General features: G+C 41.9%; 1 protein-coding gene across 1 annotated transcript in view; it reads left to right on the top strand.

The window, feature by feature from the left end:
* LEKR1 (leucine, glutamate and lysine rich 1) overlaps positions 1-25,660 on the top strand; it is a 164,465-nt gene that overhangs the window by 87,368 nt on the left and 51,437 nt on the right. Inside the window, exon 6 of the mRNA XM_003766208.4 lies at positions 19,839-20,024. Within this exon, the coding sequence (XP_003766256.1) occupies positions 19,839-20,024 (186 nt within the window). The remainder of the gene's footprint in view (positions 1-19,838; positions 20,025-25,660) is intronic.

Here is a 25,660-nt window from a genome sequence, read left to right on the forward strand (position 1 = left end):
AGATCCTCCCCGTTCCAGGTCTTTTGATCCAGATGAGCAAGATGAAATAGTTTCAAAGATAGACAAAATCTTGTAGGCTCTGCTTAGCTGGCTCCCTGTATTGTACTCTAGAGCAGGGCTTCTTAAACTTTTTCCAGCCATGACCCCTTTTCCCTGAGAAATTTTTATGTGACCCCAGGTATAATGATAAATCATAATTTCACAATCCCCACATTCACTTATGAGGCCCCACATAGGGTTGTAACCTACAGTTTAAGAAGCCAAGCTCTAAAGAGCTTGGTCTGGGGTGATGACTCTTCTGGAGGGAAAAAAAAAAGCTACATATAGCTGACACTCTGGGAAATGAAATATTCCTTTCCTTGAGGGAAAAAAAAGCAATGCTGTATTTTCCTCTAGTCTAAAGACTGGTTGTAGAAGGGTCTCCATCACTCTAAGAATCACACTAAATTTTGGGATTCTAAGCTAAATAGAAATGGAAGAATCTAGTTTTTTTGTCTTCTGAGAAGGAAACATGTTTTAGAAAACTGCACTTGAAGCTAGAAATTTTCTTTTAATTTTTCCAGTTACATGTAAAGATAGTTTTCAACATTCTTTTTTGTAAGATTTTTGAGTTTCAATTTTTTCCTTTCCATCCTTATCTTCCCCTCCCCAAGACAGCAAGCAGATATAGACTATAGATGTATAATCATTTAAAACATATTTCCATAATTATCATGTTGAGAAAAAAATCAGATCAAAAAGGAAAAAGGCATGAGAAAGAAAAATAAAAAAGGCAAAGAGAGTATACTTTGATCCACATTCAGTCTCCATATTTGTCTCTCTGGATGCAGATGGCATTTTCCATCCTAAGTCTATTGGAATTGTCTTGAATCATTGCATTGTTGAGAAGAGTCAAGTCCATCACAGTGGATTATCACATAATCTTGTTGCTTTGTACGGTGTTCTCTTGGTTCTGCTCACTTCACTCAGCATCAGGTTATATAAGTCTTTTCAGGCTTTTGTGAAACCATCCTGCTGATTGTTTCTTATAGAACAATAATCTTCCGTAACATTCATAGACCATAACTTGTTCAGCCATTCTCCCACTGGCGGGCATCCACTCAGTTTCCAGGTTCTAGCCACTGCAAAAAGGGCTGCCACAAACACTTTTGCACATGAGGGTCTTTTTCCCTCCTTTAAGATCTCTTTGGGATACAGGCCCAGTAGAGACATTGCTGGATCAAAGAGTATGCGCACTTTGAGAGCCCTTTGGGCAGAGTTCCAAATCACATTTCCAGTTCCCAACTCCACTAACAATGCATTAATGTTCCCAGTTTTCCTACATCCCCTCTAACACTTGTCATTATCTTTTCCTGTCATCTTAGCCAATCTGAAAGGTGTGAGATAGCATCTCTCTAATCAATAATGATTTAGAGCATTTTTTTCATATAACTATAAACGTAAGAAAGGGAGGATTCATTACAAAGGACAGAGTAGGGCAACACCTGGCAGAAACCAGCTTCCACAAGAGACCCAGGGCAGGAGCAGGCTGAAAGCTCACCGCCAGGAGCCGTGCTGTTGGACCACTCGGCTTGAAGGCATGGATGGTTTCCTGGCCCTAGCTGCTCGCTAAGCCCGAGCTCTGGCCATCATGTTCTCTACGGTGTCCTGCCACACAGTCCTAAATGTGATGGTGTTTGTATGAGGGAAACCCTCTATCACTATTTGCTATCATTCTGCTTTATCACATTTTTGGTTGGTTGGCTAGTTAAAAAAAAACAGCAAATACCCGTGGGGCGCTTGAACCAAGCTCCTGAGTAAGCATGCGGTCACAGAATAGCTTGAGTATGGGTAGTTTTTCTGGGCGTCACCTTAGAAGCGCTAGAATTCTGTTAAATGGAGTAATTCAGGAGAATGAGCTGGGTGAGGAGGCAGGCAGGCCCAGAGGTACTTCAAGGGCTGAGTGTTTGTTTCTCTAGTTTCCAAAAAAAATTAATAGACTGGCGTTATACCTGGGCGCCATAACTCAAACATCTATCTATGCTAGGGGCACAGAGTCTAGGACAAAGAGCCCGATCCCTGGGCACTCTGAAATGGCAGGCGGGGGGCTGTATCTTCAACGCATCAACTCCGTTCTTTCTCATCAATTGCTGGTTACCCAAAGGACCATCCCAAACAGTGACTATGGAGCGAACTCACTTGTCCCAGCAAGCAGAAGTCAGAAGAGTTAGATCTATCTCTTATCTGTATTTATAGATAGATACACATATGTACTTAGCACATACTGAGCAGAATGAATGAGCGCTTTAACCAGAACAGGCTCAAGCCAGAAAAAAAAAGTCCATTCTCGCCTCAGTTTATATGGAGACAAGCTGGGAATCGGGGACATGCGGAAAAACCAGGTTCCTCCACATGGCCACGATTCTTAAGCCTTTCCCTTTCCCATCCCTGGGATGTCCTCTGTCCCAGTGGTTCTCCAGGGAGCCATGTATCTTCCCATGTGCAGCAGAGAGAGGGCAGACGCTCCAACAGGAGAGACTACGTGTACATAAACTGAAGCTCAAGCTAAGAGGGCCTTTGCAGTTCCTTGAATAGGAAGGAGACTGACATGATCAGATATACAGCTGAGGAAAATCCCTTTTGATTTTGGGGAACAAATGGGGAAAGTCCCCATTCTCTTGCATTTCTTATGAACCATCAGTGTGAAGCTCGTAAGAAATGCAAGAGAATGGTGGCTGGAGTAAGTGGTTTTTTTTTTTCTTTTTTCTGAGGCAATTGGGGTTAAGTGACTTGCCCAGAGTCACACAGTTGGGAAGGTTTAAATGTCTGAGGCCAGATTTAAGATCAGGTCCTCCTCACTTCAGGGCTGGGGCTCTCTCCACTGCGCCCCCAGCTGCCCCCAGTAAGCTACTTTTAAGCACTGAGTAAGCTGGACTTTGTTCAGCAGAATTCAAGCGAATATGTCATTTGTGTATCTTAAATACAGTTTTGTGGTAACAGAACAAAAGTGGAAAGCTCTGTCTTTGAATCTTTGGCGTCGTCCTGGAGGGAGGCGCTAGCATAGGGAGTGTCTGGACCTGGAGTTCAGGAGAGGGGCCTTGGCAGCCCACGCAGCGCCATGACTGTGGAGAAGTTAGTTCTCCAACCTCTCTGGACAAAATCATCCCTGTGATGTCCGCTCCCATCAAACCATCGGGGGCTTCACCTGCGTGTCAGAGCATTGGCTGCCATGGCCTTTGAGGATCCCTGTCAGCTACGGAGGGACATGGAAAACCGCAAGACGACATTGTCTGTGTTCTATCGTGTTTGGATTTACTTGGTTACATCTTCTCAATTATATTTTAATCTGCTTCTGAGCGCCCTTAGGTATATTACCGGTGGCAATAATGCCTCTGTTTTAGAGTATTAGCCAAGTTTCTTTTAGAAATGGAAAACTTGTGGAACAAATAGATATTGAATCTTCCTATTTTCCAGGCGCTGTGCTAGGCCAGTGAAGGATACAACACAAATCCCTCAAAACCCAATAGGCTTCATCCCTAAAGAAGTTAATGATCTTGGGGCAGCTGGGTGGTTCAGTGGGTAGAGTATCAGCCTGCAGTCAGGAGGGCCTAAGTTCAAATCTAGCCTCAGACACTTAACACTTCCTAGTTCTGTGACCCTGGGCAAGTTATCTAACCCCAATGGCCTCAGAAAAACATATGTATAAATATATAAAATAAAAACAAAATATATAAAATAATAAAAATATGTATAAATAAAAAATAAATTTATATATTTATATATAATACATAAATATGTATAATACATATATTTATATATAATATAATACATAAATATGAATAATACATATTTATATTTATATATGATATATTATATATAAATATATATGTGTATGTATGTGTGTGTATGTTTGTGTGTGTATGTATATCTCTTGTTAGGGAGCTAAGACACCCATGAAAAGATCCTCAGCAGCACCAGACATTACTTAAGTGACAAATGAGTGACGGGGAAATAAAGTGATTGAAATTCTGCTTACTTGTAGAAACTTTTAAGGAAATATTTATAGTTGGCTGTTTAAAGGCCTGTGTGCAGGAAATGTGCTGCAGGAACTTCACAGGATTTAAAACTAAAGACTATTTGAATTAGAATGTAACATTTTTACTGTTGGATTAAGTCCACCTGCTTCTTAGCCCTGGCTTGTTTCTCTGACGAGGGGAATCCCTACCTCCTAAGTGTGAATAAGTGAGCCGGGCTCAGACTCCAGCAACAGGAGGAGCAGCCGGTAAACAGGAGGAAGGCAGACCGACTTCACCCGAGGAGGCCCGAGTGGGTTTGGGAAGCGGGCTCCTGCCCGCATGGAATGGCTGTGAGTCACATAACCAGGCTCGCATCCTCCTCCTCTCACTCAAGAATGGAAGGGACCTTGGGAGCCACCGAATCCTGCCCATCCCTTACAGGATCCAACTGTCATCCAACCCAAGTGTCAAGACCTGCAGTTAGGGGAACCCCCTGACATCACCTCGGAGAATTCTTAAAGCTCTTCACGCGCCAAGAAGCACGAGCTTGACCCTGCTTCCAGCTTCGGCCGGTCGGACACTCATCCCCCTGCATCTCCTTCGCCAGGATCAGCATCCCTCTCCCCTTGGACCTGACCTGGTGCTCTTTCACCCTCTGGTGCTGTCTGCTTTCCAGACCCTCTCCAACACCCAGTGCCCTCCCCGCAGTTTATTTAGGATGTAGTCGGAGCAAAGAGCACAACAGTACGGTCCATTCCCTCAGCCGCTCTGGACTGCACGTCCTTCACACCCAAGACCACGCGTGGTCTCTCATGTTACTGAGCTTCCTGCCCAGCAAGGCAGCCTGTTTCAAGAGTTGGCATTGAGCTTCAGGAGACTTGGGTCTGGCTGTGTGATCTTTGGCAAGTCATTTTGCCGCTGAACCTCAACTTCTTAATCTATCAAATGGGAATAATAACATATGTAGAATCTATCTCATAGGTTTGTAGTGAGGTTTAAATACATTGGAGAATGGGAAAGCCATTGCAGATGGTAAAGAACTGGGCAAATGCCAGAAAGCCTTATTTAAAATTCCGGATCTTTGTCACAAGGACTTTCATCTAGCCACATGTCTTCCATCTTACACTTGGTAAGCTTGAGTCACCCACGTACTAGTGTTTTCTCCCTGTTATATTATGATTTAGTAGATTCAGTCGTTTTCTTACCTGTTAAGTCTTTTTTTTAAAAATTTGGATTCTGACCGTAACTCAGTGTTTTAGCCACGCCAGGTGTCCCCTGCAAATTAGATAATGGGGGGATAGATATCAAATGTGCTTTTAAACAGACCAGAGCCCAGGACAGATTTCTGGTTGGACTCCTGGAGATTTATTTCCCTTCTGGAATGATGAGCTTTGGGGTCTGGTTGTTCAGCTAGTTCACACTCCCCCTAATCTGTACTTTCATCGAGGTCATCTCACCATCATGTCCCACGAGAAAGCATGAGATACTTGGTGAAATTTCCTGTTGACCTTTTAGGTGACCTCTATTTCTAGCCATCCCCAGTTATACCCATCTAATTGCCCTGTCGTTAAGGAAATGAACTTAGTCGAGCATGACCTGTTCTTAAAGAAGCCATGCTAGTTCTTGGGGATCATGGCCCTCTACTCATCATAAACCATCCCTTTACAAAGAGTTAATACTTTTCCCAGAATCAGAGTCAAACTCGCCTCCCTCTGGTTCCTCCCTCTCCCCCTCCCATTATTATATGAGAATCAGGACCATGTTGGGTCCCCCTCAGTCCCGCCAGCGCCTCTCCCACTCTCAAGGATCATTCAGCCTTCACAACAATCACTGTGGCTGAGTGATCCTGTCTTTCGGCCCTTTCAGTTACCTTAGATCCAGCTTTTCCAGGGTGGGCACCTGGAAGGCCTGGACAGCTGGGCAGGCTTTTATCCCTGCCCTATTTCGTCAGCTGCCCGTTAGTCGGCTTTGTTCTGTCCTGGCAGAGAGTGCCAGAGTCCAAAGGGACCTCCGCTGGCACTCGGTCCAGCTCCCACCTGGCAAAGGCTTCTCCCTCCAACGTATCCAACAAGTGGTCCTCCAGCCTTGGTCCGGGGAGGGTGAGCTCACCATCTCCTGAATGGTCATTTCCCTTGTTGGCAAGAAGCTGACATTTTCCTCTTTGCCACTTTCGCCTGTTTCTCTTTCTGGACCCAAATATATCACGTGGTATCCCTCCTGCACGTGGTCACTCCAGATACTTGAAGGTAACGATCATGTGCCTTTACCAGAATGAACAGCTCCGGTTCCTTCATCTCCCCTCGTGAGGCCCCGGCATGAAGTCAGGCCTTTTATCATTCTGCTTGTCCCTCTGTGGACTTTCTGACTTAAGGGGGAAGCCCCCCTTCAGCTGACGTAATCATGGCACGGGGAAGATGGCAGGAAACAAAGTTACACTAAACCAAGTGCAAAAACGTGCCTACCTCCTGTCACCGCTTTTAAAAACATGAACATTTTCTCCTGGTTAAGTGGGAAAGGCAGCTGGCCATTGGACGACCAAAGATTGACCATGACCCCGATGGATGGAGACAAGCCTGGAAGCCCTGGAGCAGTCAGTGTCATTTGAGGCAGGAAGCACTTCTGGGACCTCCGAATGCTGCTCCTTCACCAGAGGGCCATGCTCTTCCCTCCCGTTGTTAACGAGAGCTACCCATCCACACTAGCAGGAAGCAGAGAAAGCGTCCAGAAAAAATGGAGCCGACCTAGGGCAAGAGACGTAGAGCAGCAGAGCCAAGAGAAAACCAGCTTTGGCAGTTGAGAGCTGACCTACCCTGGGAGACGGTGAAGGGGGTCAGCATGAGTCTGTCACAGGAAGGAAAAAGACCCCGGGGCATGTTTGGACCCTGTTTTGGCTCTAAGCGTATTTTTATTCTTCCCATAGAGGCTGTGAATGTTTGTATCATCTTGGTAAATATCTTTGCTTTGAGCAAAGTGGGTCTGTCGGTTGGCTTTTAAATATCAGCTTACTGATGGGGACTCGAACCTTTTACTTTGAGGAGTGTGAATCTCCAGGCTACACTTGTACCCAGGGTGAAGGCTGCCTCCTTAGGAGGACCTAACCAGGGAATGTGAACCTGACTGGAGGGGCTGCGGGTTGTAGCCACAATGAGGACACTCCAATAAAAATGTGCTGGCCCCTTTAATACGCCACATGATTTTCCACATGCAGGCTGACTGAGGCAGAGCGGAGCAGGACTATCAAATCCTGACTCCTGGAAATTTTAACGGGGCTCAAGAGCATATTAGTTTTGGGGTGCTATGTCTGTGACCCGCAGTCAAGGAAAACCCCCTTATCTTCTGGGTGATGATGTGTCTCCTGTCATCTACTTGTGACTTTGGATAGGTTTAAAATTCTGTGTGAACTATATTCATTCCTAGTAAATTTTATCCGATTTATTCCGAGATTCTAGCCAGGGATATGTTGGAGTCAGCTCTAACCATCTTGTGAGCATTTAAACCTCAGAAACTGTCAGTCACTACAAATCAGGACTCAATTTATTGTTGACTGTCTAGACTTTTTCAAAGTGTTAATTATGCAGATTAAACTTAAAAGTGTATTTTTTTCCTCCAGAACCCAGCTGTTAAACATTTCCAAACATACTTCAATATTGCTCTGCCCACACTGCCTAAACTCAGCGGGAAGGCGTCTGAAGGGTCAAAGAATGAAAGTAGCCCCAGACTGGAGGCCTAGGGACTGAAAGCTAAAAGTGTTATAATTCTACCACAGTACTACCATCTGTACCACCACCATCATTACTCTTCTTCTCCTCCTTCTCCTCTTCCTCTTTTTCCTCCTCCTTCTCCTCCTCCTCCTTCTTCTCCTCCTCCTCCTCTTCCTCTTCTTCCTCCTCCTCCTCCTCTTCCTCCTTTTCCTCCTCCTCCTCTACTACCACTATTACTATTACTACTACTATACTACCACTACTACTCCCTCCATCACCACCACCACCATCACCACCACTACCCCCACCGGCACTTATATAGATGATGCTTTTAAGATTTGCGATGCACTTTCTTTACATCCATTTTTGCTTCACAGTACCCTTGCTTCCAGTCTATCAAGATCTTTTTGGATTCTGACTTAATCAGCCAAAAAAGCATTTCAAGCACCTACTATGTGCCAGACTCTATTATGCTTGAGATACAACTAGATTTCCTGTCTTCCTGTCTTAGGAACTCCAAAATAGAGTCACTTCCCTTGCCGGGTCTCTATTCTTTTTTAATTCAGAAAATCGTGCTGCCATGTTGTTCAAAATCAGTTTCGGAAGTGCAGACCTCCTCATGGTTTCCTCCACTAATCCTGGTTAAGGGACCTTAGGCAAGACTTTCATTCTTCAGTCTCATTTTCCTAATTGTTAAAATGGGAATAATGTTAAACAATAACAATTTCACTAGACTAGGGTAAGAACCAAATGAGATTTTATATTTTTTCATATAAATACACCCACATATATAATATATATGTATATAAACAGATATTCATATATAAACATATATGTGTATACAAAACAACATAGAACACAAGCCAGTATTATTCAGTGTTCTACTGCACTTGTCCTTTATAACTAGATTAAACCATAATTCTGGGTTGTACTGTTGCTGTTTTTGCAAAAAATTTAAATGATCAGTTTTTATATTCTCAGAAGGATCAAACATTTCTATTGGTATTAACTCTTAAAACCAAAAAATTGCTAGTGTTTCCATGCATTTTTGTTGATGACAAGAATAATCTCTTCTTTCCCCTCCTGTGTCCCCTATGAATTTTTATGATAATCTTCACTTTCTTTTTTTATTCCCTCCCTCTCTTTTCTCTCTTTTCTTATTCTTTTTGAAAGATGAGGTCAAAAAGTAGTCGATAGTGTCAGGGGCCCCAGGGAGGTCAAAGAGGATTAAAATAGATTTTTAAAAGTCACTGGGTTCAATGCTGAGGTCATTTGTGGTCTTGTGGAGAGTGTTTTCTTTAGAGTGGAAGGGACAGAAATCAGATAACATCTTCTAGAAGGTTGGCAGTGAGGGTATGAGAAGCAGACGTGACAATCTCTTCATAGACTCATATTGTGTGTACATACACATGTATATGCCTATATACACATATATATGTTTATATGTGTAATAGGGAACAGGAAAGAAAAAAGACAATATAGAAGACAAAACTGAAGATGCGTGAGAAATGGATTGATTGATGGAGCATGGGAGAAAGCATCGGGCAGGGTATCAGTGTTTCTAGAGAGCCACCAATTCTTCCAAGGCCAAAAAGGAGAATATATGGAAAGATATTGAAAATATATTGAAATTTATTGAAGATTTTAGACGATGGCAGGATAGTTGAGGAGGTTCTTACTGACTCTTAATAATCTCTGTAAATACGGTACTGACACTTAAATCAGGAAGAGCCAAAACAGAGAAAAAAAAAATTATACACCAATTTCTCTAATGAATATTGATTAAAAAATTTTAAATGAAATATTAGCAAAAAGATTACAACAGTTTATCGCCAATAATACATTATGACCAATTGGGATTTATATCAGGAATGCAGAGCTGGCTCAATATTAGGAAAGCTACCAACATGATTGACCATAACAACAACAAAACTAACAGAAATTATATTGTTCTCTCAATAGATGCAGAAAAAGTTTTGACAAAAAAAAACAGCACTTATTCCTATTAAAAGCACAGCAGAGCATAGGAATAAGCTTAGTTTTCTTTAAAATAATAAGCAGCATCTATCTAAAACCATCAGCAAGCATTATATGTAATGGAGATAAACTAGAAGCATGCCCAATAATTATACTAGAAATGTTAGCTTTAGGAATAAGAGAAGAAAAAGAAATGGAAGGAGTTAGAGTAAATAATGAGAAAACAAAACTATCATTCTTTGAAGTTGGCATAATGGTATACTTAGAGAATCAACTAAAAAATTACTTGAAACAATTGACAATAAATTAACAAAATAGAAGGATATAAAATAAACCCCCTATAAACCAGCAGTATTTTTATATATTACCAACAAAGCCCAGCAGCGAGAGATAGAGAAAATCCATTTAAAATAATTCCAATATAATTAAAATATTAAATTATAATTTATATTATTTAAATTTAAATTATGAATATATAATTATAATTTTAAAAATTAAAATAAATTCCAATATAAAATATTTGGGAGTCTACTTGCCAAGATAAACCCAGGAACTATATGAACACTATTACAAAACACTTTTCACAAAAAGTCAGATCTAAGCAATTGGAAAAATATCAACTGCTAGGGGGGAAGCTGGGCTAATATAATAAAAATGACAATTCTACCTAAATTAATCTACTTAGAACCAAACTGCCAAAAAATTATTTTATAGACCTAGAAAAATAATAACAAAATTCATCTGGAAGAACAAAAGATCAAGAATATCAAGGAGATTAATGGAAAAAATGCAAAGGAAGGTAGTTGAACCATATGAGACCTAAAACTATTATAAAGTAGCAATCATCAAAACTATTTGGTACTAAAAAACAGAGAGGTGAATCAGTGCATCAGGTTAGGTAGACAAGACATGATAGTCAGTGATAACAATCTACTGTTTGGGTAAACCCCAAAACTCCAGCTTCAGGATGAGAACTCACTATTTGACAACAATTACTGAGAAAACTGGAAAATAATATGACAGAAATTAGGCATAAACCAACATCTCACACCATTTATTTACGTGTAGCATTTATCTTGATAAGGTTGAAATGGGTTCATAATTTAGACATAAAGGGTAATACTCTAATTTGGGAAAACAAGGCATAGTTCACCTGTCAGATCTTGGGAGAAAAGAGGAATTTGTGGCCAAGACACAGAGAATATTATGAAATTCAAAATGGATAATTTTGATTGCTTTAAATTTTAAAAGTTTTGCGGAAACAAAACCAATGTAGCCAAGATTAGAAGGGAAACAGAAAGCTGGGAAACAATTTTTATAGCCAATGTCTCTGCCAAAGGGTCATTTCTAAAATATATTTAAAAACTGAGTCAAATTTATAAGAATACAAGTCATTCCTCAGTTGATAAATTATCAAAGGCTATGAACAGATAATTTTCAGATGAAGAAACTAAAGCTATTTCAATTCATGAAAAAATGCTCTAACTTACTATTGATTAGATAAATGCACATTAAAACAACCCTGATTCACCACCTGATACCTATCAGGCTAAGATGACAAGAAAAGATAATGATAAATGTTGAAGGAGACGTGGGAAAATGGGATCACTAATGCATTGTTGGTGGAGTTGTGAACTAGATCAGTTCACTGATCTAGCCATTCTGGAGAGGAATTTGGAACTATGCCCAAAGGCCTATAAAGAAATCATGAAAAAGGGAAAAGAGCTCACATGTGCAAAATTGTTCATAGCAGCTCTTTTTTTTTTTTTTAATTTAATAGCCTTTTATTTACAGGATATATGCATGGGTAACTTTACAGCATTAACAATTGCCAAACTTCTTGTTCCAATTTTTCACCTCTTACCCCCCCCCTCCCCTAGATGGCAGGATGACCAGTAGATGTTAAATACATTAAAATATAAATTAGATACACAATAAGTATACATGACCAAAACGTTATTTTGCTGTATAAAAAGAATCGGACTCTGAAATATTGTACAATTAGCTTGTGAAGGAAATCAAAAATGCAGGTGGGCATAAATATAGGGATTGGGAATTCAATGTAATGGTTTTTAGTCATCTCCCAGAGTTCTTTTTCTGGGCAGAGCTGGTTCAGTTCATTACTGCTCCATTGGAAATAATTTGGTTGATCTCGTTGCTGAGGATGGCCAGGTCTGTCAGAACTAGTCATCATATAGTATTGTTGTGAAGTATATAATGATCTCCTGGTCCTGCTCATTTCACTCAGCATCAGTTCGTGTAAGTCTCTCCAGGCCTTTCTGAAATCATCCTGTTGGTCATTTCTTACAGAACAGTAATATTCCATAATATTCATATACCACAATTTATTCAGCCATTCTCCAACTGATGGACATCCATTCAGTTTCCAGGTTCTAGCCACTACAAAAAGGGCTGCCACAAACATTCGTGCACATAGAGGTCCCTTTCTTTTCTTTATGATCTCTTTGGGATATAAGCCCAGTAGTAACACTGCTGGATCAAAGGGTATGCACAGTTTGATAACTTTTTGAGCATAGTTCCAAACTATTCTCCAAAATGGTTGGATTCGTTCACAACTCCACCAACAATGCATCAATGTCCCAGTTTTCCCGCATCCCCTCCAACAATCATCATTATTTTTTCCTGTCATCTTAGCCAATCTGACAGGTATGTAGTGGTATCTTAGAGTTGTCTTAATTTGCATTTCTCTGATTAATAATGACTTGGAGCATCTTTTCATATGACTAGAAATAGTTTCAATTTCTTCATCCATAGCAGCTCTTTTTATGGTGGCAAAGAATTGGAAATTGAGTGGATACTCATCAGTTGAGGAATGGCTAAATAAGTTAAATAGTTTATGAATGTAATGGGAATCTATTGTTCTATAAGAAATGATGAGCAGGCTGATTTCAGAAAAGCCTGGAAAGATATGACCTGATACTGAATGAAGTAAGCAATCCAGGAGAATATTTACTCAGTAGCAACAAGATTGTGTAATGATCAGCTGTGATAAACTAGTTCTTGTCAACAATGAGAGTGCTCCAAGATGGTCCCAAAAGACTTCAGATGAAAAATGCCATCTGCATCCAGAGAAAGAACTATGGGGAAAATGTAGATCAAAGCATACTGTTTTCACTTTTCGTTTTTTTCTTTCTTGTGGTTTACCTTTTTGTTCTGACTTTCTTTTCACAACATGACTAATAAGAAAATATGTTTAAGATGACTGTATATGTATAACATATCAGATTACTTGTTATCTTGGGGAGGGAGGAGGAAAAATGTGAACTCTAAATCTTGAAAAAAAAAACAAATCTTGGGGGGAAAAAAAGGAATGAGGACCTATGCTGAGATTGAAGGAGAGGGGAAAGATGAAGACTTGAAGAGAGAGAATATGTAGAACATCATCATTTGAGGGGAGTGCAATAATTAATTAGCAGTGAGTAAAAGATGTGACTCATTTGTTATGAGTATTCTTCATTTCATGCAGTAGATGTTTACAAAAACAGCTTTATACACACCGAATGTCTCTAAATCTAATTAGATTAATGTACCAGGCAAACACTCTTCGGAGATATTTTGTGGTAAATTATTTTATAAAATGAACTACTTTCATTAATTATAATAATTTTACCTTAAAGTTTAAATGTTCACAGGTGAATTTAAAAATATGGAACACCTTTTTCCAAAATTAATATAGAAGATATTATATATTTACATTAAGCTATACTTTTTAAAATGTGCGATCAGTATTTACTCTCTCCCCTTCTCCATGCCAAATTGATGGTTGACTTATGTTTTTACAATCAAAGTCTAAACCGATACTCAGGAACAGAGAACTCCCGGGTAAACATCACAAAGGCAGATTATTTTTCACTAAATCCTGCCTCTCAAGTGTGGACCAGAGAGATTTGTTTAGTGCCGTCACAGTAATTCTTTGGTTTAAGTTTTGAGTGGTTTCTAGACTAAACATCTCAGATAATGGGCCTTAGGATACTTCAAAAATTAATATCTACCTGATTGGAAGAGCTTTAGGAGCCTAGATTAATATTCTTCTGGGAAATCATTTAAATGTTTTGGTGAAAATTCATTTATTCATTTAATAAATATTAACTCATTCTTTGGAAAGTCCTATACTTTGCACTGGGGGAGACACAGTGATGGATAAGGAAGAATCCCGGTGTTCAAGGAGTTTACCTTCTAATAGGATGGAAAGGTCCACACTCAAATCAGTAACTCTCATTTAGGGCAATATTGCAGAGTCCTTAAAGTGAGGTGTAAGGGAGAGATGGGAGAGAAAACACAGAGAGAGACAGCAATAGAGACAAAGGGAGAGGTGATTTCTGTCTGAGGGGATCAGAGCTGATGGAAGAACCACATTTGACAAACCAGCTTTGGAGAAAGATTGCAGAAGAAAAAAGAATATTCCTGAGCAAGGACAGAGATGCAGAAGAATGGCTTTGATGTAGAGAAGTAGGCAAAAATGAGGCTAGAAAAGTAGGTTGGAGGCCCAGCCTGGCAGGTGTTCAAGGCCAGTCGAAGGAGTGTGGGCTTTCTGAAGAGGCCTTGGGGACCCCCTGACGCCACCTGAGCCAGGGGAGTGACACCAAGAATTTGGTGCCAACGTAAAGAATGAATGAAAGTGGCACCCGGGGAAAACTGGAAGTGGCGGAGGGCAAAGTGAACAATTTAGAAATAAGCCAATTAAAGGCGTAATTTGTTTTAAGAGCATTTTTTTCATTTGCTTTTGGGAAGAACCGTATATCTGTTTAAAGACAGCTGTGCTTAGTCTGATACTGTTAAAAGATGGAACAAAGTAAAGAGCCTGACATTTCTAGCAATGGATTTTGGATATAGACACAAAACAAAGAGAAACCCAGATATGGGAGCAGAATCCAGGAAGTTCTTTGATTCTGTGAAAGAGCAGACAACTGTTGTGAGACAGAGTGGATGCAGGCAGAGCCTGGACTAGACATAGGAGAAGCGGTCACCTAAGGCTTAGTACACAGGGAATCACATCAATGATGTTTTTAAATGACTTAAAACATCTTTTTTAAATGGATATCTTGTTTTTGCATCGCCTTCAAATATCTTTCCTTCCTCTCCAGTCCAGTATCACCATTTGTAAGAAATAAAAAAGGAAGAAATAGCAGCTCTGTCAACCAATACATCATCTGTGTCTGGCAGTGTTTTGAGTTTTCAGTAGCCATAGTCCCTCACCTTTGTAAAAAGGGGAAAGAAATATATTATCTCAATTCTTCTCTGGGGGAAAAGGATGGTCATTCTAATTATAGCATTCAATTTTAACTTTATTTTTATAATGCTGTGATCCTTTTATATGTTGTTTTCCTTGTTCTACTTATTTCATTCTATATTGGTTCATTCATGATTTCTTACAGCACAGTGATTCTATTTTATTTATTGCCACTTGTTTTTACCATTTTTAAATCACTGGCTACGAGCTTTGTTTCCATTATTTGCTATTTAAAGGATTACCATAAAGATTCAGATTCTGGATGTCTATGGAACATTTCTTTCTCTCTTTGTGTCCCTTGTGTTATATATCTTTTAGTGGAGTCTAAAAGGAGGCTGCTTTTTAAAACCTAATTCCAAATTGTCTTTCAGAATGGTTGGACCATATCACATTTTCACCATCTCTCCATCTTTGCCAATGAGATAAAGTGAAATCTTAATGTCATTTGATTTGCATTCCTCTTATTATTAGTGATTTAAAGCAATCTTCTATACATTTGTTAACAGTTTGCAATTTTCCTTTTGAGGACAGTTTATTCCTCTCTTTTAATAACTTACCCTTTGAGGAATAGCTCTTAGTCTTAAATATTTGTATTAATTGCATATATTTACATATACATATATATGTTTGTGAGTATATATATTTAATATCAGCCCCTTATTACAGATTGGTTGGATTCACTGGGTATCTTATTCTCCTAGTTCTGTTTACTTCCCTTGCTAACTCCTCCTATTCTTTGATGAGTTCTTCTTAGTCATCGTTTCTTACAATGCAGCTAATATTCCTTTATATTCATGCACCACAATTCAAAGCTCAGCTTTTTAACCCCACTGACAGTTTTCAATTCTTAATTCAATAAATTCGAAATTCAATTCTCAATTCAATAAAATAATTCCTATAGAATACAAGGGGACCCCAAAGGCTATATCTGTGGTGGGCACAAGTCCATGATGACTGTACTAGGAAATTTATCTCCTCTTGCTCTTTTCTTAACCCCTTACAGCCTGGCTTCTGACCTTTTCATTCCACCAGAACTACTCTCTCCAAAGCTACCAGTGACCTCTTAGTTGCCAGACACAAAGTCCCCCTCTCAGCCCTCACATTCCCTGGCCTCTCTACAGCCTTTGACCCTGTGGATCATCTCTCTCCCATCCCTTTTCTCTTTAAAATCTCAGCACGCCCTCTGTCCCGGTTCTCCTCCTACCTATTTGACTGCTCCTTCTCAGTTTTCTTTGGTGGATTCTCTTCTACATCATACCCTCTAACCGTACCTGTCCCTCCAGGGTTCTGTATTTCTACTGCTTCATGGGTGATCTCATCAGCTCCCATGCATTTACTTACTGTGGCCATACTAATGCTGTTCACATCTACCTCTCCTGCCCCGGGCTCTGTGCTGATCTCCAATCTTGTATCTCAAACTGACTTTCAGACATCCCAGACAGGAAGTCCTGTGGAGATCTCAGACTCAGCACTCCAGAATAAAGCTCATTATCTTTCCCTCTAAACCCTTCCTTACCTTCTCCCCTCCCTACCACCAGGAGATAACAGCATCCTTCCAGTCTCTTGGGTTCAAGGGCTAAGAATTATCCTAGATTCTTCAGGCTCCCCACCACTCCCCAACATCCATTCTGTTGCTAAGGTCTATGGATTCCACTTTGGCAACATCCATCCACCGTATGGCTTTTTCCCTCTGTTGCAGCTGACCCTCATCGTCTCAGTGTCAGCAGGAGCTGCTGCTGGGCCTGCTTGCCCCAAGTCTCTCCCCCTTCCAATCCTACTCCATTCCACCCAAGTTATTTTCCTACATGTAGATCCGGTCATGTCACTTCCTAATCAAAAGACCCCAGTGGCTTCTTATTGCCTCCAGCATCAAATACAAAGTGCTCTGTTTAGCATTCAGAGCTCTTGGTCATCGAACTCTCTTTTGTCTTTTTGGGCCTCTTATACCTCCTCCATGACATGCAGTCCTCAGTCTAGTGACAATGGCCTCCTGGTGGTTCCATGAACAGGACCCGCCATCTCTGGCCTCCTGGCATTTTCTCTGGCTCTCTTCCATGTCTGGAATGCTCTCTTCCTCCACTCCCCCTCCTGACATGCCTGCTTTCCTTAAGCCCTTCCTAAAATTCTGTCTTCCCCAGGAAGCCTTTCTCAATGCCCTTTAATTCCAGGGCCTTCCCTCTGATTCCTATTCATCTTGTGTATATTTTGCTTTGTATATATTTGCATGTTGCCTCCCTTATTAGATCATAAGCTCCTTGAGCACAAGGACTGTTTCTTGCCTCTCTTTGTAACCCCTGCACTTAGCACAGCGCCTGACACATAACAAGCTATTAATAAATGCATGCAGGTGATTGACTGAGGCTCAAAGTTCCAAAGCTATTGCATAATAATCAATGGCAGCCGCTCTCTTGGAAGAGAAAAGGAGTCACATAGTGTGAGCACGAGCCAGCAAGAGGCCATCCTAGTATCATCCAAGGAAGGCTACAAATTCTAGAGGAAGACTTCCAGCCCATTGGAAAAATCCTCTAGGGAGGATTTCTGGGGACACAGTCAAAGGTCATTCGGGATGAGAAGGAATAGCCGAGTGGCGATTGGCCCTCTGAGAGCAAGGAGAGAGAGGTACTAGGAGACAGGAGACATTACACAGAGAACGACCATCTTCCGTGATGTAAAGATAATAAGGGAGTACATGTTTCTATTAGAAAAGCATTAGATCCAAGCAGCTAGATCCAAGCAATCTCGTGAATGGATCCATCTTTACCTGTGAACAAACCCCCAAGCTCAAGGATAACTCTGATGGGGGGGAGGCAAATTCACCTTGCCACCGTAATCTTGATCAAGTGATGGAAACACCACCACTTACACCTACCTATCAGCAATGAGATCTTACAGTAGTTTTCCATGGGTGAGAATCAAATCGACATAAATTTGTGTTACAAATTCCTTTCCTTTTAATGTCAGATAGAAAGTCACATTGACATTAAAAGTTATTTTCGTGACTGATAGCACTGTACACTTCCAGAGTCAGCATGCAAACCCACTAGTGTTATTTTACCAAATGATAAATACATATCAGTGTGTGCCCTCTATCCTTTTCAGTGTCATTCTGACTTATGCATAGATAGAAATTGTTAGGGTACAGTACAGTTTATTCAGCCAAGAAAAGCTGCATTTACAGCTTTTTTAAAACAAAACAAAAAAAAAAACTAGTTACAAAGAAATGCCAGATTTCTTTTCTTTAATATTTATTTTAAGAAACAAAGTACAGTCTTCTTAAAACTGTGGCCTAAGATAAATTAGTGGCTTTCATGATATAATTAGTGGTTTCTATAATTTCTCAATGTAAAAGAAAGTGGTCGTAAATTTGCTTTTAACTTTTTGGCTCCTACCCCCAGGTCTTGAACACAGGTTGGAAATAGTGGACCCAACTTATTGCTCTCTAATTTCTTCCCATTTTTCTCCCACGGGCATTTGTGCCCCATCATGTTGGGCCATGTCCGGACTCGTTCCCCAGCTGTCGATGGTTTTTAATCTCTGGTCCTGTTCTCAGCCCGTCTTGCCGCTGCTACAGCCACATGCTGGTCCCACCCTCTCCCTGCCCCTCCTCACCCCAACTGCTACCCTACTGTGTTATTGCTTCTGTGGTCAGTAGCTTGTCTCATGTGGCTGCCTCTTGAGTCTCCGAGACCTGCTCCATATTACAGCCAATGCAGCCGCAGTGGAGGCAGTGAATTGTCATGTCACCGGGGCAGACTTAGCCCGGGGCTGGGTGAACGTCTGGCAGAGAATCCGAGTCATCTATGCTGAGTTTGCTTCCAGAATCGACCAGTCTTTACAAATTGTGCGAGAGCCTAATTTACCCGTCAAGTTGCTTTGGGAAAGTGTGATGTCATTATCATTGGGAACTCTGTGCTTTCCATTGTGGTTCTGTGGAAGTGAGCTCCATTGCCAGTTTGCTCCAGAAAAAAGGATTAGCCCTTGTTACAATGAGTTCCTCTGATCCGATACTATCAGCCCTCAAATAGAGTGCCCCAGAGATGGAGGGAGCCCCAATGGTCATCTCCTCTGACCTAGGCCTAAGGGCTCTCATGGGGTCACCCTTCCCCATTCCCACTCTTAACTGCTAGAGGGACTTTCCAGAGCTTGAGTCTCAGTGTGTCTCTCTGTGTCTTCCATTCGTTGCTCCCGGCCCTGTCCCGGGTCCCTCAGAACAAGCCTTATCTCCCTCTCTTCTCCAGCCATAACATCTCTAGCTCAAGCTCTTCGCCCAGACCTTAAACCCATAGTCTTTCACTTTCTGGTCGCCCATTCCTTGATGTTCCTAAGCTTGAGCTGAGGTGGCCAGAATGGAGCATGGGGCTTCAGAGAAGGAAAGAAAATAGAGGAGCATCACTTATTTCTGGGAGTATGTCCTTCGGCCACTTGGGAATCTTCTTCCTGGCCACTTTGGACTTGGACTACTGTGGATAGGAACTCATATTTTTCTCTCCATTTTTCTAATGCATCTATTCCACTAGTAAGATTATCATCCCTTATCTAACCTATCACAGGGCCATTTCTTTATATTTATTTACCTTTATGAACCCTGCTTCCAGAAAAGTAAATTGTAGAAAGCCTGGAAAATGATAGACATTCTGTGTCTCCAAGAAAGTAAACACCCAGTAAGCATGCTCCATGATGACTTGGGCTAATAAGAATTGTTTCAATAGCGGATACAGCTTTGGGAGTGGGACCTTTGTCCTGTCTTTATTGGATTTATTTATTTTATTTAGACACTTGAGCTATAGCTCTTCAATAGATGTCATCATATCTTCAGCAAAGTCATGAGTTGATTTTATGCTCAACCAGGGTCTGTAGAGAAACGTTTCAGCATTCAGCCACACATGCCTCTTAATAATTGATTTTTCTTCATAGAAATGGCCAATCTGAATAAAACGTTATCAGTGGTCCAGAGAGATAAGAAACGCCTGGAACAGGAAGTGAAAAGTCTCAAGATGATGTCGGATGCAGCTTTGTTAAAATCACAGCAGATTGAGGTGATATGCCATCAAGGAGTAGGCTTGCTAAACAGATGCCATGACCTCCAAAAGGAAATACTAGGTAAGGAAGAAGTAGCACTCTGGGGGTTCTCGTGCAGATATCATAAATAGTAAAGGCCTCTAGAACTTGCCTTTCTTTGTAATTATCAGAACTACCCAGTGGATATCTCAAGATTAGGAAAAATATTTTGCCGCAAAAACAGACTACTCCAAACCACAACCTTGGATGTGAGACCCACCTTGTTGTGTTATCTGTTGGATTCATACAAAGCAAGGTAGTATTTCTAGGGGCAGGTACTTTCATCTACTGATGTAAAGAATGAGGGAGCACAGTCTGGAACTAAGGTTATGGCAATTCCATCAGGAAAAGAGTAAGAAACTATGTATTATATCACATAGAAGTGATGGGAACTATTTTTAAATAATAATAGGTTTCTTTTATTTTTCAAAGTACATGCAAAGATAGTTTTCAGCATTCACCTTCACAAAACCTTGTGTTCTAAATTTCGCCCCCATCCTCTAGACAGCAACCAGTTCAATATAGGTTAAACATGTGCAATTCTTCTAAACATAATTCCATATTTATTGTGCTGCACAAGAAAAATCAGATCAAAGGGAGGAAAAATGAGAAAGGAAAAACGAGCAAGCAACAACAAAAAAGGGTGAAAATACTATATTGTTGTAATATTCTTCTCTAAAATGTTCTCTGGGAGCAGGTTTCTTGGGGGGCTTCTGGGAGCAGCCTTTGTTTCAGTTCAGTAATCACAAGGGCAGCCAGGGATTAAAGTCCAAATCCTTTATTGTCTCTTTCCAAGTTTTATCTCCTTTCCTGAGGCCCGGTTAGTTTTCTTTAGAGGCCTTCTGTAGTCTTGCTTCTGAATCTCCCCGACTGAATCCTGGTTGAGGCTCCTAGCTTATATATGCTCTCTTAAAGGTGTGAATCTTGTAGAACTATTGTAAGTACTAAGTACATGTACTGAACTAGAGAACTGTTAAATAATCATGGTCTCTATCAAGTCCATTGACTCAGCACCTTGTTGCAAGTTCTGGCCCATAACATATTGTAATCCACATTCAGTCCCCATAGTCCTCTCTCTGGGTGCAGATGGCTCTCTCCGTCACAAATCTATTGGAATTGCCCTGAATTATCTCATTGTTGAAAAGAGCCAAGTGTGATGGGAATGAGTGACGGAAGATCAATGGGGAAATAGCAAGAATCCATAGTATTTTCTGTCAAGACCTGTATTACTTCCCATCCTCTACCTGATGTCTTCTGCAGTCCTGGTATCAGATGGGACTGCTTGCTGAGAACCTGTCTAGCTGGAATAAATCTGGAGAGTAGTACGGTCACCAAGAGGCTTGTGGATTGATAGTGGGTTTTGTTTGGCTACAAAAATCCATGAAACAATGAAACCAAAAGTGACTTTGAGGTCTGGATGACCTCTTCTACATCTGCAGTGATGAAAGGGAGCCAAGCATGCAGTTTTTAGGTTGTTTCTAAGTAGTATTAGTTCAACTGCTAGTTGGAAGGGTGGCCATACTTCTGAGGTACTGACAGGTTAAATTGAGGCAGAAAGTCTATTTATAAAATGATTACTTGAAAATAAAATAAACTGACATATGAATATCATTGATACTGGTGCTTCTTGGTGGCACATGAGAACATTCACCAAAGAAAGCACACTTGAAACATTTAATCACTATTTGAACCTTCCCAGCTTTAAAAAGAAAATCGCCTTTGAATCATTTTCATGGAAAAGCTTTTGACATAAATTAATTGAGCCAGATACACTATTTCCCCACCTCAAATGCCCTCTTCTCCCTCCTTGACCTGAAAGAGTTTTAGCCAAAAGCCTTGGGATTGGCCCCAGCTCAGCTATTTAGCATGAAACCTCACAGTTGTATAAATGCTGGTATTGATATTTTCAAATAAACACCAATTCAGTTCACGTGTGAATCAAGACTAATAAAAGACACAAGCTGTCTAGAGACCTGAACTTTTCCTTTGGATCTACCTGGATTCCTGAAAAATAACTCCAGGTAAAATTCCCATTGCACATGAGCACGTTTTAGGAACATTCAGCAAGACGCACGTGTGACCGTATTCCCAAAAAATGGCCTTTGAGAGAAATGTTGAGCTCTATTTTGGGTAGCTTCCTCAGCATATCAAGAAAGAGCAATCCCAAAGTCTCTGTGTTTTTTATAAAAATAACTTCTGGCGAGATACGAATATTTCCCAGATCTATATTTGGACACTTGGGCAAAGAGAACAGAGTGAGTTATTTTTTTATCCTGTCACTCCATTCATTTTTTGCCACTTCTATTTTAAAGGAGTTCATGTAATAAAAAATCCTCACCCTCGGCCTTTCAGTTTTATACATTGCTTGAAGGAAATCGAATCTTTTTCATCTTCACCTAAAATTAGGCATCAAAGGTTCTAAAGTCAGCACCATTTCATAAGGACTGGAGCCAATTGTAAAAGGGAACCCACAGCTTCTTGTGACCTTAATGGGAGCCATGTATGTGTATTTGTTTAAATAAATACAAAGTAGGATCAGATTTTGAGAAGGGAGTGAATATAGGGTCTGCTTTCCCTAGGATTTTATGAAACTGCAGGGAGGTGTTGTCCCCTTTGCTACCATAGCCACATATGATCAACTTTACACATTACATTATGTAAAATGAAACAACTTCTGTATCCACATTTTCCAGCATTGTGGGTGACAGAGGCTCATAGGATAGGGATGGACCCACTAAAGCTAAAAACCATATTGCTGGAATAAGCAGCAAGTCTCTTAATTCATATGCAAATTTAAAAAATAATAATTTATTAAATATAAATAATATATTAAATATAAATTATTAGGGGCAGCTATTTGGGGCAGTGGACAGAGCACCAGCCCTGAAGTCAGGAAGACCCGCGTTCAAATGTGGCCTCAGACACTTAACACTGCCTAGCTGTGTGATCCTGGGCAAGTCAACTCCAATTGTCTTAACAAAAAAAAAAAGAAAGAAAGAAAAAGAAGAATTATTTCTTCTTCCTACTTATAGTCAGAATTTTGGTCAATGTTTTGATATGGTTCATTTTTATTCCCCCTCCTGATACCAAATGAGTCTCTCTTTCCTCTCCTGAGTAGACTAGTCCACACTAGAGGTAGATTGATCAAAGCAGACACAGATTAATCAATCCAGACAGATCGAGCAATTGATAGATGGATAGACAGACAAATGAGTGGATGGACAGATGAGAGTAGAGGAAAGGAGGCTGGATTGAGGGTAGGAGAGTTGTGATCAGGCAGGATCTCTAGTTCCCTTTTGACAATGACTGGGCCCATGTTCCTTAACCTCTTAGAACCACTGCAAGGCTCTGCCATAGACGATACAAAGGAGATACAAAGATTCATGAAGGGAGAATTAAATTGAACCCTAATCCAGATACATACAAGATGAAAGAAAGTCTCTTAGATATTAGAAATCTTCAAAGGATTTTAAGTTTCTAGGCCTGGACAAATTGCACCCAAGATGCCAGGAGACTGGAAACATGAAGATGCCGTTTAAATTTTAGATTTCAGAAACCAAAATTTCATGAAGACTTTCACCTCAAGCCCTTCATTCACCCTTCAGAGGACGCTGAAAGTGAGTAGGGAGCCGGCAGGAGGGCTTAGTGGACCTTAGTGTGATCGAGTCATTTACCCAAGTCTCCGTCTCCCAGAGGGAGAGCCCTTCTCTTCATCAGCTTTCCGGAGCCCGGATGGATACGCCTCTCATCTTGGAGCTAGCTAAGGGGAAGGTGCTCAGGCTCGAAGGCATCCATTTCGTCCAGATTAAAAGAAATCTGGGGAAAGTCACTCCTTGGGGGTTGTTTTTCCAAGCGATGACACTGGCAAAAATGGGCTCAGTGGGATAGTAGCCCATGATTCAGAGGAAGAAGTTTCAGAGGACAGCCCTGACCTTTCCAGGCCGCTGTCGGGAAGAACAGCCAAACCCCTTCGCAGTTTAGGTGATGATATCACTGCGAAGATAGACAGACTGATGTGGGGGAACGTGAGGATTCTGACATAGAGAAGTGGGAGCAGGCAGAGAGATGGGGTTCAAGAGTATTCCCTTTAACAGATTACTGAAATCCATTTGCTTCCCTCATCAGGAGGACAGTGGCCGTAATAGAGGAAGTCCTGCCCCTTGTCGCTTACTTAGCTGTGGGTCTGGGGCTGTTCAGGAGGACTAAGGCTTTTCGGGGCTGCTCATCCCGCTCTGGTGCTCCCCCGTCGCCCGGTTCGCAGCTGGGGTCCCTAGTAGTGACCAGACCTGTCTCAGCTGAGTAGCCTGACAGCCATCAGTGAGTTAGGAGGGTGGCTTCCCCAGACGGGGGCTGCTTCCCCCAGTGGAGGAGAACTGTTGATCATAAAGGCCTTGAAGGCAGATGAAGCTGTGGTGGGACCCCCCCAAAGCAAGCATCGGGGTCAGTCCCTGCATCCTGCCTTCGCCTCTTGGGCACCTGGAAGAGGGAGGCCGAGGACTCTGCAAGTCTGACTCACCTCAGACTAATTCACAAGCAAGTCCAGCCACGACCTGTGAGGTCACAGGCTCCCTTCGACAATGGAGAACGAAGCACAAGCGGATGCTCAGCTGTGTGAGCCTCGGGGCCGCCTCTGTCATGTGGATGGTAGCACCTGTGGCTCCTGCCCTCCGGGTAATGGGGCCCAAACGGAGAGTGCATGGGAGGCACTTTGTGTGTTCCCCGTCCCTTTGGGCGGTACTTAGAGTGCTCCCCGACTTGGTCTTCCCGCTCTCCTGAATGTCACTAAAAGCGGTGGGTTTTATGGCCCCTCAGAAAGCCTGAAACAACAGCTATGATGAGCCCCTCGTTCTAAAGCCCTCCTGGGCTTCCCCTTCACTAAGCACGGTCTGCCTTCTCGGGGCCAGGACAGCAGGAGCCTGGGCCCCGCCACGCGGGTCCCTATGGGGCGTTAGAGGCTCAGCTTCTGCTCCCCAGGATGGCGGCCTGATTACAGAGCCCTGCGGCCCACGGGCGGCACGAGTGTGGCGGCTGCACTAGCAGGTCCTTGCTAAGGAATTCCCCACCTAGGGGACCCACAGTCTGAAAGGAGTGGGAGAAACCGTGCCGGGGACCCCTGCTGCCGGCTCTGTGTGAGGACCATTGACGATGGCAGGGAGGAGCCCTGGGGAAAGGCGAGGGAGGAATCGACTGTAGAACTTCCTCTGCTGACACCGCCAGCCTCCCGGGCCCCTGTGGTTCTTTGTCAGTGCCCAGAGCTGAAACAATCGGAACATTCAAGAAAACTCGCAGGTCACTGAAGAGAACAAAGATGGTCCCCCTGCTCCCAGAGAAGCCGGTTGGTGTCTCTACGAGGGCCTCGGTGCCGGCACAGACCGACCACAGGGAAGCGAAGGGTCTGTGGCCAGGCCCGCCCCGCAGATTTGTGGGAGAGGCCCTGGATTCCTTGCCTCCGAGGTCAGGGACGACGTGAGGCGAGGGCTGGCCCTTTCTGCCAGGGAGCTGGCTCAGTTACAGGGAATCTCTAACTACATGAATGCTTCTGTGACGGCGTTTTCTGCTCTGGAAATGAGACCGTAGCTGAGTCAGCCAGGGAATGGGGCCGGGCCCACCACTGTCTCCTCCTGACTCTTTGTGCTCCTGCTGCCTGGCTTCCCACACCCGAGTCCCCGTCTCCCAAA

This window comes from Sarcophilus harrisii, chromosome 3 (genome assembly GCF_902635505.1).
Source record: "Sarcophilus harrisii chromosome 3, mSarHar1.11, whole genome shotgun sequence".
Classification (NCBI taxonomy): Eukaryota; Metazoa; Chordata; class Mammalia; order Dasyuromorphia; family Dasyuridae; genus Sarcophilus; species Sarcophilus harrisii.